General features: G+C 41.3%; 1 protein-coding gene across 1 annotated transcript in view; it reads right to left on the bottom strand.

Moving 5' to 3' along the window:
* LOC144784322 (alpha-N-acetylgalactosaminidase-like) overlaps positions 1-14,247 on the bottom strand; it is a 110,041-nt gene that overhangs the window by 25,712 nt on the left and 70,082 nt on the right. Inside the window, exon 6 of the mRNA XM_078663031.1 lies at positions 13,682-13,843. Within this exon, the coding sequence (XP_078519157.1) occupies positions 13,682-13,843 (162 nt within the window). The remainder of the gene's footprint in view (positions 1-13,681; positions 13,844-14,247) is intronic.

The raw sequence follows: 14,247 nt of genomic DNA on the forward strand, positions 1-14,247 counted from the left end.
CTTTACTATGTTCCTGAAATACAACAGTACCAGCGGACATCAAAAAACAGTGGTAAACTGTACCTACAAAGACAAAAAAAATGTCTAGCACTACAGTCATTCCCAGGAGCCTAAAGTAAAAAAAATCCTTAATTTCTACATTCTGAGACAAATGTTCTTGGAGCAACCTAGGTTTCTGCAAATATTTTTGTCATAAGTCATTTGCTTAGTCTAGTCAGAGCTGCTCTCACAGCCCGTGTTCAGAACCTGTTACTACTGCTATTTTAGACTCTTAGACCCATACTTCTGATCATGCGAGAGACCTCACAATGCTCAAAAAACTGCAGACTAATGAAAGAATCCTGGGAGAAGTCTCAAGCAAGGCATATGCCCCTTTTTCAAATGAAACAAGGTAGATGATACTCTATCTGATAAACATTCTTCCGCCTCTGATGTGTTTAATTAAGTTCTTATGAATTGAAAATTGTTAAAATAAATCTATCAGTCTTTCTTAAGTCTTTAAAATTTCACCATTACAGTGGCAAACAGGCAGAATTTCAATCACATAACCTAAAGCCACTGACCTTATCAGTGGTTGCTACGTTGAGATGCTTTTGAAGCTATCAGAATGTACAAAGGATTAAGAGCGAACCACAGGTGCCACTTTAAAGAAGCAAGCACCATAGTCAAACAGGAACTGAACTGTGTTGCCATTGCACAACAGTTGATTGGTAGTTTGTGTTCAAGGATACATGTAAATATTTGTAAGTGTATTCCACTAGAAGCCAGACTCAGACGTGAGGTGTGAATGATTCCCAGAGTTACTCTTCAAGGTGAAAGAGGCCTGTCAGACAGAGATGACCGTCAAGATGACATGAGAGCTGTTAATCACAAAATATGCAAATTGGAAGCAGAATGGTCCTCGTATAATCTAAGTGAGGATCATTCTTCAGCGTTTGCAAAGAAAAGAGAGATGGTCTGAGGAAGGCATTGCACAATAACACTACAATGTGCACTTTACAACAAATCCCGAGGGAACTGTCATCCCTTGGGGTGAAGAGAAGGCAGAACGGCAAAAGGCATTAAATCAAAGATTCAATCAATATTCTGATATTTAGAGGTTTCGGGATGGGGGGAGAGGCAAGGGGGGGCCAACACAAAACATTTCTACAGCTCGATATTTCTGGTGCCACACTGAAACAAGCTTACATAGAAATTAAAAACAAAACATGTAATGAAACAAGGCTTAAATAGAAGGAAAAAACAAGTAAATTAAAGCTTTAGGCAACAATTTTCAATTATAATACTTTTCAAGAAAATATAACGCACCCTTATCCTCATCAAAATTAGAATAAAACGTCAGTATTTCTCCGACAGAACCTAACTACCTATGTCATACCTTCTAAAGAACCATTGGCCATGGCCTTTAAAATATTGAAAGAGACAACTAGTATCTTATCTGAAGGTAGCCTGTTCCGCATTGTATCAGAATACACTGTAAATGCTTCGACCCTCAACAGTGGTATGATAGAGCTGTGTCCTGAAGAGGTGCCTGGCTGAGGGAGTAGGGGAATAGCACTCAGACAAATCAAAGCTGCTTACTGGTATTCCTGCACCCACAATTCCTTGCTGCCAGAACTCCAGGATCGGGTAAATTGTGGTTCCTCCAGGCAGGACCTATAGCCACACGCACAGCCAGACCATGCCAGGGCCACTCCAACAGTTCTGGGGGAGCAGGTAACACTGCTCTCTATGCAAAATCTGTTGTAGCCTGAATCCCATACCCTGCCCCCCCCCCCACACCTGGCCAGCACCACTCTACCACACACAAATACCACCTGCACAGACCAGGTGATACATATAAATTAGAACATTTCTGTGTTCAGGGAAAACCATGGAGATATTCAGCTGATTGTTCTATGTGGACATAGCTATTCCCCGTTCCGCACAACAAAACTCATCATGGCTGTATTTGGGTATGGGATCCCTGCTGAAATAAGAAATTCCCCCCCTCCCCCTGTTATCATTCCAGCCAACTGTCAAGAGGGACTAAGATAATGGGCACTTGTTGTGTGGAAAATGGGTAGCTCCCTAAATCCAGAGGGATCCACTCCTGTCACGCAATCAACTTGATTAAATCCCCTCCTACCGACCATTTTTATGGGTAAAGTGATGTATTATATGGTGTGGTTGTGCAAGCTCATTGTGTAATAAAGAAACATTTCCTAATCAGGTCCTTTTAGGTTTGTTTGTAAAACATTAGCTCAGTCCTGGGTATCTGTGGCTCAAAAGCAGTCGGGCTTTTTCAAAGAAACAAGTGCAAAGCCTTAAGAAGTACCAAAACAGTTCAATAAGAAGAAAATGCAGCACAATAAAAACCAGACACCAATTTATAAAAAATAGTTTGTATTTTCTTCTTTAAATAGACACCTCAATGGCAAAAATCCACTGTAGGGTTATGGAAATTTGAATTTTGAAATAAACAATAAATTGCAGCTTTTTACTTAGTGCAATAAATCATTGTAATCTACCCAGTCTAGCAGTTTAAGTTTAGCCGCAACAAGTAACTTGTAAACAGCTATAATTGCACTCTTGAAGTCACCAACCTAGGCAGGGAACTAGGCACAGGGACCAAAGAGGTCCATTTGAACAGTTACCCGCACTTAAAGCAGTCTCATATCCTATTCCAATCAATCAATCGATCAATCAGGGTTAGTGAAGCGCCGCTACTCTTCTGAAAGGGTCTCAAGCCACTAGGCAAGGGCGGGCATGGCACCTATGCCCTCGCATAGAATCATCAGAGGGCTACTATAGCCCATTAGGGTGCGTGCGGTGCCGGACACTAATGGTGATTCAGGTTTTGAGGAACTTGGAGAGAGTTGATGTCTGGCGAAGGTGGAGAGGAAGGGTGTTTTCCATGCTTTTGCCGTGAGGAAGGAGAAGGAGTGACCTCCTGTTCTGGTCTTCTTGATGCGTGGCATCGTGGCGAGGGAGAGCCGGACTGAGCAGAGGGATCTTTGGGCCACGTAGAATGAGAGGCGGTGGTTCCTGTAGGCAGGGCTGATGTTGTGGAGGGCTTTGTGGGCCTGGGTGTGAAGCTTGAAGGAGATTCTCTTCTCGACGGGGAGCCAGTGTAGTTCCCGCAGGTGTTGGGTGATGCGGTAGTGGCACGGTAGGTTAAGGACTAGTCTGGCATCATTATTTTGGATGTTCTGGAGTTTGTGGGTAAGGCTCTTGTTGATCCCAGGCTCGATGGGTGAATAACTATAGGAATCAATGGCGTGGGATTGACCCAAGGGATGAAGGATGATGAAGAGGCACAGGGATGCCAAGTCAGTGTTGGGGGCCTTCCTTTGGCCACCCCCTGGTACATGAACATGATGGTCGACTATGACCTTAGGGTGTGACATCACATTTAGTCTGGGTGAACCTTAGTGCAAAATGTTGTTGAAACTGGTCTACTTGTCTCTGGTTACAGTGAAACTAACGGTTGCCTTTAACTGGCAGTAACTTCCTTGCTGTGTATACCTACCTGCACTCCAGTGACTCTCCCAGGTCCAGCAGATTCAGCTGCAACTTTTGAGGACTGGGACTCAGTCTCCTGGGTAGCACTTCAGCAGTCAGTGGTGTTCAGACATTCTTGGCTACTAACTCACCAAGGCAGGAGTCTTCAGTTTTTACCACTCTGTGGTTGTGACAGGGAATCGGCCAACTGACTATTGGAGTTACCTTTTCTGTCTGGGGGTCGGGACAATTTTTACTCGAGCGGGACATCACTGGCACATACCTTCCTTTGCTATCCCAAGATGCAGGAGGAGCAGTTCAGTCTTTGGTGCAGCCTCTCTTTGCTGGGTGCAGGGAACAGCAGGGAAGTCCTTTGATCCTTTCTTTAGTATATATGTGATCCGAGGTCTGGGTGGCACTTTTATACTGGTTTCTTGCCCTCTGGGATGTGGCAACTACTAGCCAATGGGCTGCCAGGTGCCCTCCCGCCTCCATGCCTGTGAAGTGTGGCATCTTGCAAGCCCATATATACCATTTCGCTCACTACCGATGTGGTAGAGCTCCTTCCGGAGAGTTTTTCACACCTCCCACCAGGAGGGCTGAGGACTGTCTTGAGGATATCAGCTTGAGTAGAACCATAAGAGACCACTGGAAAATTTGGGCAACAAAGTGGCAACTTTGTAAAGGTGCCAATTGTATAAAAGTGATCCAGCAATTTAGACCTATTCTCTTACCATTTGTCCTCCGATGCACCTTTCTTATCCGCACTGATGCTTAGAGAAGAGTTTCAGATTTTCCTGTCTATACATTAGTAAATCTAGATGGTCTAAGTTAAGAGAATGGTTTTGGACCCTAAAGTGTCTAAAAAATCAGGAAAATTCTTTAAAGGAAGATTAGAACAAGGCAGGAAACATTAAGTAGGAAAGTATCAGCAATGCAGAAACTTGGTCAATAGTCTTCTCGGGTCAGGGAAATAAGTGTTTGCGTAAGCCACATTTAGGAAATAATCTAACAAAGCATAGAGTTCTAAACCTCTCAAAGTCCAAAGAAAAGTGTGGTAACATTAGACAGTGTAGACTCCAGTTATTCACACTAAAATCATTAAGTAACACCCCTCTGTACACATCATCAGGTGTCTATTGTCTTTATCCTTTATTCATTGTAGACTACAACATTCACAAAGTATCCCACCCTGGACATAGGAACAACATCGTCTTCTCACAGTCAGGTTAGGTAGTAACATTGCTGGGTAGACCTTTCAGTTAACGTTCGGGCTCTCCATATTCTTTTATCAAGGTCTTCTTTTCAGTCTCTCTCCCTCTGTTACTAGTACAGGAATGCATCTATTCTCAAACTAACAATGCATATGAATACCTGGAGGAAATTTCATGTTAGCAGTAAATGGAAAACAGTATATTATGCAGCATGGGGAAATACAGCCCTACTAAAGATAAAGTATTAACTCAATGGTGCACATTTAATATGTGTGTGCCCATCCTAAACACAAATGAATATTAATTTGTCAGTACATTAGATACTTATTATATGTGACATGAAACAAATTCATAAATGTATACATTTAAGTATGTCCAGGAACTACATCATTCTAATGCAATATATGAAACATTAGAGCACACATTACATACATCTTTTGTAGTTTTCAGAAAAATAGCATTTTACATGTGAGCGGGTGTCAATTAATGTATTAAGGCACACATTACATAAATTGAACTGGTTATGTGAGGAGTACATGTCTACTAAGTAAGGATGAACATCTTATATATTACAAATAAGCCACTTCAGTATTAGTAGATTCACTAATCCTACAGTAAATGCACTTTAGTAATAATGTCAAGTGCAACACTTATTTTAATATTGTCAAACCACATGCGAAACATGTGCTAAGTAAACTTTCATGTTATGTATTTTGTGACATGGAAAAGTTGTAGCTAAAATTGCGCTGCACCAAAAGCTAAATGAAAGTTGCCTTGAGCAACGCATTAGATGTAATGCAATAATTATTTTGATACCTTGAAGAATCACATTTAGTAGTCCCATTCAGAAATTGGCACTGCTAAGTTTCTGTGGGTAACCCTGTACTCGCCAATGGGGCTACTAGCGTTTCTATAATAAAAATAACAGTGCGTTGTTTTTACTGTCAGGACATGTAAAAGCATGTCTTACTTTTTAATATACATTCTCACCATGAGTTTATTAGGCCTGCCTTAGAGGTGAATTATATATATTAAAAAGTAGGTCTGGGAGGTGAACTCCGCTCGTGGAGTTTGCAGAGTTTTCTGCACTCCGCAGAGTACGCGGAGTTCCCAAAAACTCTATGAAGTGGACCAGAGTTTTTTCCTGGCTCGCGCTCTCAAAGTCAAGTTAGCAGTTTAGAAACTGCTCTGCCAGTCTGCAGTGGCAGACTGGGAGACATGCTTTATTTGTGGCACAACCAGTGCTGCAGTTTATGAGGGACACTTAAATTGCAGGCCTTAGGTATCCCTGGTAGACATACTAGGGACTTCTAAATCATTTAGATCATGCCAATTGGGTATTAGCCAATTAAACATACACTTTACCGGTCAGAGCACATGCATGAGGGATCCTTAGCAGGGCCCTATGCACTACAAAGTCATTACACCAGTACTTAATAGTCAAAAAGTGTGGCTGAACCTGCAAAAAATCTATTTCCTTGCAGGTACCTGTCTTTCTCCAACTTTCTTAACAAACATTCTCCAACTCACTAATATAATTTTTTACACATTCTTCCAAAATTAAACAATGTTGTAGACTGGGGATGAGTACATCTTTGAACAGATGCAAAATAGCTTATTAAGCCCTCCTCTTATACTCATATTAATGTTAGGAAACACAATCCTTCTATACAAACCCATCATTGATTCCAGGCAAGGATTTTGATTTGCTCTGTAGATTTCATTTGACCACTATACCTGTTCATCCTGTAGGCAAGCAGAGCATTGAACAAGGGTGGCTATTTACAAAGGTAACTTACACTTTTGAGTAACTTTACTACTTTGGCTATTCATAAAATCCAAATGTAAAGATACTCAAAAGTGTAAACCACTGTCTCTCAACTTCCTGGAAAAGGGGTTGGAGACAAATAATCAAGTGAGTTATGACTGTCAAAAAGAAATAGTAGTAAGTCTAGTACTAAATAGTTTGACTAATTTATTTATAAACTTTAAAATGTTCCCTATACTTTACCTTAGGGAGCTCTGCAGGGTCTCCCAAAAGTAAAGTATGAGAAAAAGTTTATTTATCTCTAAAAAAGTTATTAAATATATATTTTTATGTTAAATCTTAATGTAAAGGAATGTTATATATTTATTTTAGATGTAGAGCAAAATAAACAAAATTGTACAGCACAATATACTACATTTTGGAATACATCTTTAATTTAAATATACATTTAATAAAACATTTTTCTGAAGTATAAATTCCGTCAGTCAATACTTTTTATTCAACTCAAGGTGCCATAAAAGCATTACATTACATAAAAAACAAAATCACAAATTTGAATCCTAGTTGATATTTTTTAAATGGCAAATTCACACCAGCAGTGGAAGGAAAGTTAAACCATCAATCTTCTATATGCCTATTAGACTGTCTAATAGTTAAATTGACCAATATCAGAAGACAGACATGATATCTTATAGAACAATTAAAACATCTAAGACACAAATTATGGACGTAATGCAGAAAAAACATTAACTCCCACTCAAGTGGTCTGGGTTAAATATATCGTTATTTTGCTCACCATGCCACCCCAGTTTAGACCCAGCCATTTGCAAATCAGTCTTGACCCTGTTCCTCGTGGGAACTGCCAAGCCAGGTCCCCCCCTGGACCGGAATAAACCATCCTAGAAGCAGTTTTGGGATTTCACCCCTCATCAGCCAGGCTAACTCAAATCTAGGGGCACAATGAGCCTGGGACCCACGTCTGGGCATACCCAGTGCACTTAGAACACAAAGTGCTAGGTAAACAAATGATGGATAGAATGCTGTATAAATCATACATTGCATGTTCCTGCCTTAGCCATTTAGTGCCTGCAGCCTGTCTCTGGTTCACATGACTGCTTGTTGCTGACAGTTGGGCTTTGTGTATTCCTCCTTGACAGCCACATACAATAGAGAGCTTAGGTGTGCCTGGATAGGCAATCACTAGTAGGATGGCAGGGCAGACTGGGCACAGCCCTATTTACACTTGAATAGGCTGTGTCCTGCCTCCACACAACGGGCTGCACACTCCCCGTGGGTAGTCTGGAGACTGAGCAGAGACAGCAGGATGCCTGTGAACTTCAAAGTGAAACCTTCAGAAGCTTCTCCTACTTCAAAGGAAGGCCCAGGTAGAAATATTAGACCCCAGGCTCAAATCTTTAGTACCCTTCTGGCCTACGGATTCTCTGCCAGGAAGAAGGTCTGCTGTGCTGCTGAAAGGACTGCCCCTCTGTTGGACTGCTGCTCTGAAGGACAGCTACCCTGTTTTGCTGACCAGTTGCCTGCTGCCCTCTTGCCTGGGTGAGAAAAACTGGACTTGAGCATCTGTTGAACCCAGGACCCCAGAGTTTCTCCAAGGGAAGTTGGATGGCCTTCAGACCAGTAGCGGCTTGCAGGAAACAGGGGTGGCAGGCGGAGGGGTGGGAGACAGGGAAACAAAAAATAAAATGAAAAAGCACTCACATTTTGCAGGCCGCTGACTCTCTCCTTTGGTCCCTTCACACGCTGTCTTCTCCTCTAATTCGGTAGCGGAAGGAAGCAGGAATCACCCAGGCTACCTCCTCTAAGTCAATCACAACGGTGCAATGCAGCGTTGTGATTGGTCTGAGCATCGTGTTTCTGCGCTCAGATGGGAAATGGGAGGCTGGGAATGTTCCTCACCAGGCTGTGTATTACAGCGTGGTGGGGAACTTACAAAGTGCTGTTGACTGTCCAAAAGCTGCCATGCGCACTCCTCCACAGGTAACCACAGCCCTGCCCTAACCTAGCCTGTAGTGAAAAATCAAATGATAATAACTAAGTTAATATCATTTTATTTTTCTGCTGTACTACTCTTAAAGCAGTGGGGCAATGCTCCTCCACCTTAGTGGAGTAGCCGGCACTGCTCATGACCTGAGTTTTAGGGACAGAGGGCTCTCAAAACCTGGACCCCGGCACCATGTGTGAGTCCTACCTGCCAAGTGGTGACACCCCAGTGCTGGACCATTGGAAGTGGGCCTAAAGCTGCTTTTCCAGCACATCTGTGGATCCAGCATAACAGAAGCATTTCATCTGCTGTGTGGCGCAAACCAGAGCTAAACTAACTCATCCCCTTTGCTGCAAGGATTTTCCCAGCGCAAGAGCTCTGCATTGACAACACAGCCTGCATCAGAACCGGCGCTGTGCAAAGCTTCTCCGACATAAGTCCTCGCATCGAAAGTCCTCGTCAACGGGATCTTCTATGACGATGCAGGAACTTCCATTGGAGATTCGCAGCTCCTCAGAACAGATGCATCACCTCCGCCGGTCAACGCATCCTTGATGTAGGACCTTGCAACCCTCAGCAACAAGGATTTGAGGTACTCTTGGTCAACGGGCCAGCCCATGCTCCATCATGGTTGGCCTGAACTTGTGACTTTGTCACAGTTGGCGCTTTGTTCTTTTTGGCACTGTATTTACAGAAATATTTAAACCTCCTTATCTCTAGTTATACTGATTTGATTTTTTTCATTTTGGTCTTGTTTTATTTATTAAAATGTGATCTATTTTTCTAAATGGGTGTGGGATTGTCTTTTGTTGTGTTTTCACTTTATTACTGTTTTAAGTGCTGCATAAATACTTGACAATTTGTCTCTAAGGGAAGCCTGACTGCTCTGTGCCAAGCTACCAGAGGATTGAGCACATATTAATGTGGGATTTGCTTGTGCCTCACCCTGACAAGGATTGCAGTTTCTGTTTGGGTACTGGTTGAGGTTGGTGAAACCATACTCAGTTTCTCACATCAGACCATCCAGAGGTTTTCTTCAACCAATTGACCAACTTTTGTATAAGATCCAGCCAACCCTCTCTTGTTAACAACTAATGGTGGAACTTTCTCTAAAAAATTACATAGGGTGTGCTATCAAGTGGCAGTTGAAGGTTAACCTCATTATTTACGTGAGTATTTCCAATGGTACTGAGTCTTTGTTGAGATGGCAATATTGCTTCATTTTAGGCCTCCCAGAGGAGATTGGGTATTCCTGATTACAGATTATACCCAAAGTAAAGATATTGGGATAAGGAGCACTTCCAGTGAAATTATTGGCACCAGGCTAAAATTACTTGTGATCTTTGAGCAGCAAGAATAACCTGCTGACTGTTGGGCTCTCTGGGTTTGATTGATGTAAAGGGAGATTTATTCACTCATGCTTTAATCCTCTCTTGGATGTCCCGATAAAAATCCTTCAACATCGCCCTTAAGGTTGTAAAAAAAGGGTGAGCTGTGCTCGATTAGGGCAGAACGCAATTAGTCCAATTCAGATTTTTCAGGACTGCCCACTAGACTTACTTCAGAAAGATGTGAGCTACTGTTTTTATTGACTGATGATGAATGGGGATTTACCTCTCCTATGTTTTTACGGTTCAAAAGTACTGCCAAAATTTGCATTTTCTTTTAGGTGGAGGTAGGTTTAAGAAAGGTTGAGGACTATCAATGACTTCAATGCAATCAAATTAAGAACTTTGGATGGCACAAGGATTACTCAAGGATGTTACAGTGGAATTATTAGTCACACACTCTCAATAAGCTAAACAAATACAGCTTCCCTCCACCGCTGGGATAGCTGCCATTATTTCAATAGTAACCTCCTTGACCACAGCTGGAGCTTCCCTGGAAAGGGACTGAAGGTTTTTAATTCTCTCACCAAGTGAACTGACTTCCGTATTGATTGCCATATAACTGTAGTGAGATAGTTAGTAATTGAGGATGGGGTAGAGACAACAGCGTCCATTAAGGGTAGATGCTTTTATTGTACCCATAAAAATGATGAAGGAGCTGTCCTACCTTAAATACTGGTATCCTCTTAAATAAAACTCTCAGCCAGAAGACAGAAAAGAAAAACCAAAGGGCGCGGCTATGCTCTTCCTCTCCAGGGTGAAGACAGCCTGCCCTTGGTCTGGGGGGGAATCTCATGCAGAGGGATAATGATTGTGCTTTATTGCACTGGTTTCAGGGCTTTTCCCCTCTTCCTCCTCCTTGTGAGGGATCCTGGAGCTTGAATTCCGTGGAGCCCCAAATAACAAAACATATATGCTGCGCAGCGGGAATGATGCTTGCGCTTAATAGCATTGGCGTCAGGGCTTTTCTCCTCTGCCCCCTCCTTGTGAAGAATCCTAAAGCTTAGAGTTTGCAGTGCCCCAAACGACAAGACACACGTCAAGAATCTAAATTCCCACATACATATAAAAAATACATTTTTATTATGCATAATCGTTAAAATGTCCACATCCTGAGAATTAAAGTAAATTAATTACATTTTAATAAATGTTGATAGATTAATTTATAAATTAAAAAAGGTTGTATATATATTATAAGTAAAAAATACATGTTTTATTTTTAGATCATTTTAACAGTAAATTATATGTATTTATTTCTGCAAGTATTTAAAATAATTTACTTTAATTTCATTTAATTTTCTAAGGGGTTTTATTTTAAGTTCCTACTTCTATTATTTTCCATGGTAAGTTGTTGCTGCACCGGTAGTTGGCCATGTGTGATGCTGGACTACCAACAGGTCTGATCTGGAGTAATTTACTACTTTTTTGGGTTCCTTTTTGGCTGTAATAACTTTCGAAGTGCAGTTTATGAATAGCAATGGCCTTACTCTGTTTTGGGTGAGTGCAGGTACCTCCCTCACCTACTCCCTGGCCCTCTCTAAACCCTTCCTTACTCCTTTATAAATCCCTCCCATTTAGTAGAATGTATGCCCCTTGTGAAAATCTCCTCATAGACATAATACGAGAAGTGGGGATTTACACTTGTAGGTTAGGGAATAGCATTTTGTGGTACATTTAGTAGTACTATGGAAGTACTACTATGCGTACTACATAATGCAGTTTGGGAATAGGCCCCACTTGTGGGTTTTTGCCTCAATGATGAGTCAGTATAGTGATGGCTCATAAATACCAGGGTCCTTAGAAGGGTAATTTTAGGTGCACCCAACTTGGTTCAGTGAAGTCAAGGAACACAACAATAGTGCATCTACTAATCCGTATCATATATTAATCTAAAGAATAAAAAAAATGGCACGTTATAATTTCTGTAATATTGACATCATTAGCACAGGCAAATATAAGAAACTTAATGCCAAGAAATGTTTTAACACTGTGTAATAACAGTATAACAACAACTTAAATCTTCTTATTTGTGGAAATGGACTCAGTGATGTGCATCTCGAATTGATTGTCTTCAGTGAGCAAAGCCCTCACTTTGGGCCTCATTTATTATATTTTGATGCGTGGCAGCACAGCAAGCCTTCCTGCTGCGCTGTCGTGCGTCAAAATAAAAGGGCAGGGATGCGCCGTATCTACAAGACATGGCGCATTCCTGTTCTTCTCCACTGTGCCCATGGAAAGACCCTTTCACGCAGAGTAATGGTTGAGAGGGGGCTATATTTATAAGGCCATGAAGAGTAATGCAGGGTGACTTTATGTGGCCTTGTAAATACAGGCAGGCAGACGGCGCCACCGGTGCATCTAAAATAGTGACGCACTGGCGATGCAATTGTCTTGTAAATGAGTCCCTTTGTCAGCAGTGCAAATTCATGGAGATATTATACTTTCTTAGTTCAGAAAGTTTTACAGCACAACAATCCCTACTCCAATCCATGTTTTTGCAAACAGTTGTTAAATTATTTTGCATTTACTACAAAACTTGCTCATTTCCCAAGATGTTAGTAAGACTCAGATGAAAAAAATCACATATTTATAATGTACAACACTAGCATAAGAAATTGTTTTCCAAAAGCAGAAAAAATCATTGCTAAACCTAAGCATTACAGGCATATCTAAAATAATTATTCGAGCATATGAAAACATTATGAACCTGCAAGATTTCACAACATTAGAAACATTTCTAGCCATGATCAGGGGCCAAAGTCACAGGTCTTAAAAGTAAAAGCCCACAACAGAATCTGTTTTAATTTGGGAGCAGACAGCCCCTAATAATGGTGTGACATCTCTAGTATCTCTACCACATTTAGGGGCTTATTTACAAGGAAATGGCAAAGGATGTCGTTATGCCAAGAAGGCTAATTACACATTTCTTCACATTAGAAATGCAGGGCTGCACCATATTTACTAGAATGTGGTGCAGCCATGCATTTTCCCCTGCGCTGGCACTAGATTAAGTTGCCTAGTGCCAATGCAGGCACCTTTGCACCATAGTGCAAGGGTGCCTGTGTTGAGAGGAAGACTGTTTATGTGCAGCAAGATCCCCCTTCCTGCACATAAAAAAATCTTTAAATGCCTTTTTTGTAACTTCTATCTGTGCTGCTTGATTGAGCACACATAGAAGTTTCAAAACAGCATTTTTTTTAAATGATTGTTTATGTGCACGAAGGAGGACCTTCCTGCACATAAACAATCATTGGCGTTTTGCTGGTTCTATGTGTACTGCCCAAGGTAGCACACATGGAAACAGCAGAAACGAGGAGAAATAAAGCATTTCTCCTAGTTTCGTCTTGGATGCCTGGCTTCACCTTGGGGGTGCCCAGGAGTGGACATTTCACAGGAAAGCCAGGATGGGTTCCACAGCGGTATGAATACAGCGCTACGAGACCTCTGGGTAGAAGTGCGCTATATAAATACAAACACATTTACATTTACATTTATTTAAGAACAGGTTTTCCCCTAATGTTGGCGCTGCCTCCTATTTACGCTGCTCTTGTAAATAGAAGGCAGCATCAAAATCAATGGGTGTTGCGATGGGACGCCCACCACAACACCAATTGGCTAACGCTTTCATGCTAAGTCTAGCGGGAAAGGGTGCCTTATTGTAAGGCAGCGTTAAGTGACTTAACGCTGCCTTGTAAATAAGGCAAAGCTCCTATTGCCATCAGAACGTCACTAAAAGTGACGGAGTGGTGGCAATAGGGGCTTGTAAATAAGCCTTTTTAATGTGAACAATTTATCAAAACAGAAGTTTAAATCTATGTTCTTTTACCATATCTGGGTCATTCCATTTCCCTGGTCCAGCCGCAGGCTGCAAGGAATCTTGATTCTTTCCATACCATTCAATGATATTCAGGACACTGTCCCATGAATCTTGGATATCACCATAGTTCCGCCACATGTTACAGATTTCTCCAAGCAATGTATAGTTCACCTACACAGAAAAAGCATATACATTAACAGGGAGTTCTACTTGTTTAAGCCAGTCACCATATTCAGGGAAACAACTGGTTTTACCCCACACCTAAACTTAAATGTCTTGTATTTATTATGAGACAATTTATACTCTGATTTATTTACTAATTTAAATAATTCTGCGAATGTAATCAGTAATTAAGCACAGTAAAATTCTGAAAAACAAACACCTGGCAGCAACAATGGTACAATATGTTTAGGAATTATCTTCACATTGGTTTGCATAGGGTCAGAAGGGGCCATCAGTGAATAAAGTGGTCAACAACACAGTAAAGCTCTTCTGTCAAGTAAAGTTTGTGTATCAGTATATCTAGAAAAATATTTAACTCTAAAAAGTATTCATCATTGTGGGTTATCACCAGA

Source organism: Lissotriton helveticus, chromosome 10 (genome assembly GCF_964261635.1).
Source record: "Lissotriton helveticus chromosome 10, aLisHel1.1, whole genome shotgun sequence".
NCBI lineage: Eukaryota > Metazoa > Chordata > Amphibia > Caudata > Salamandridae > Lissotriton > Lissotriton helveticus.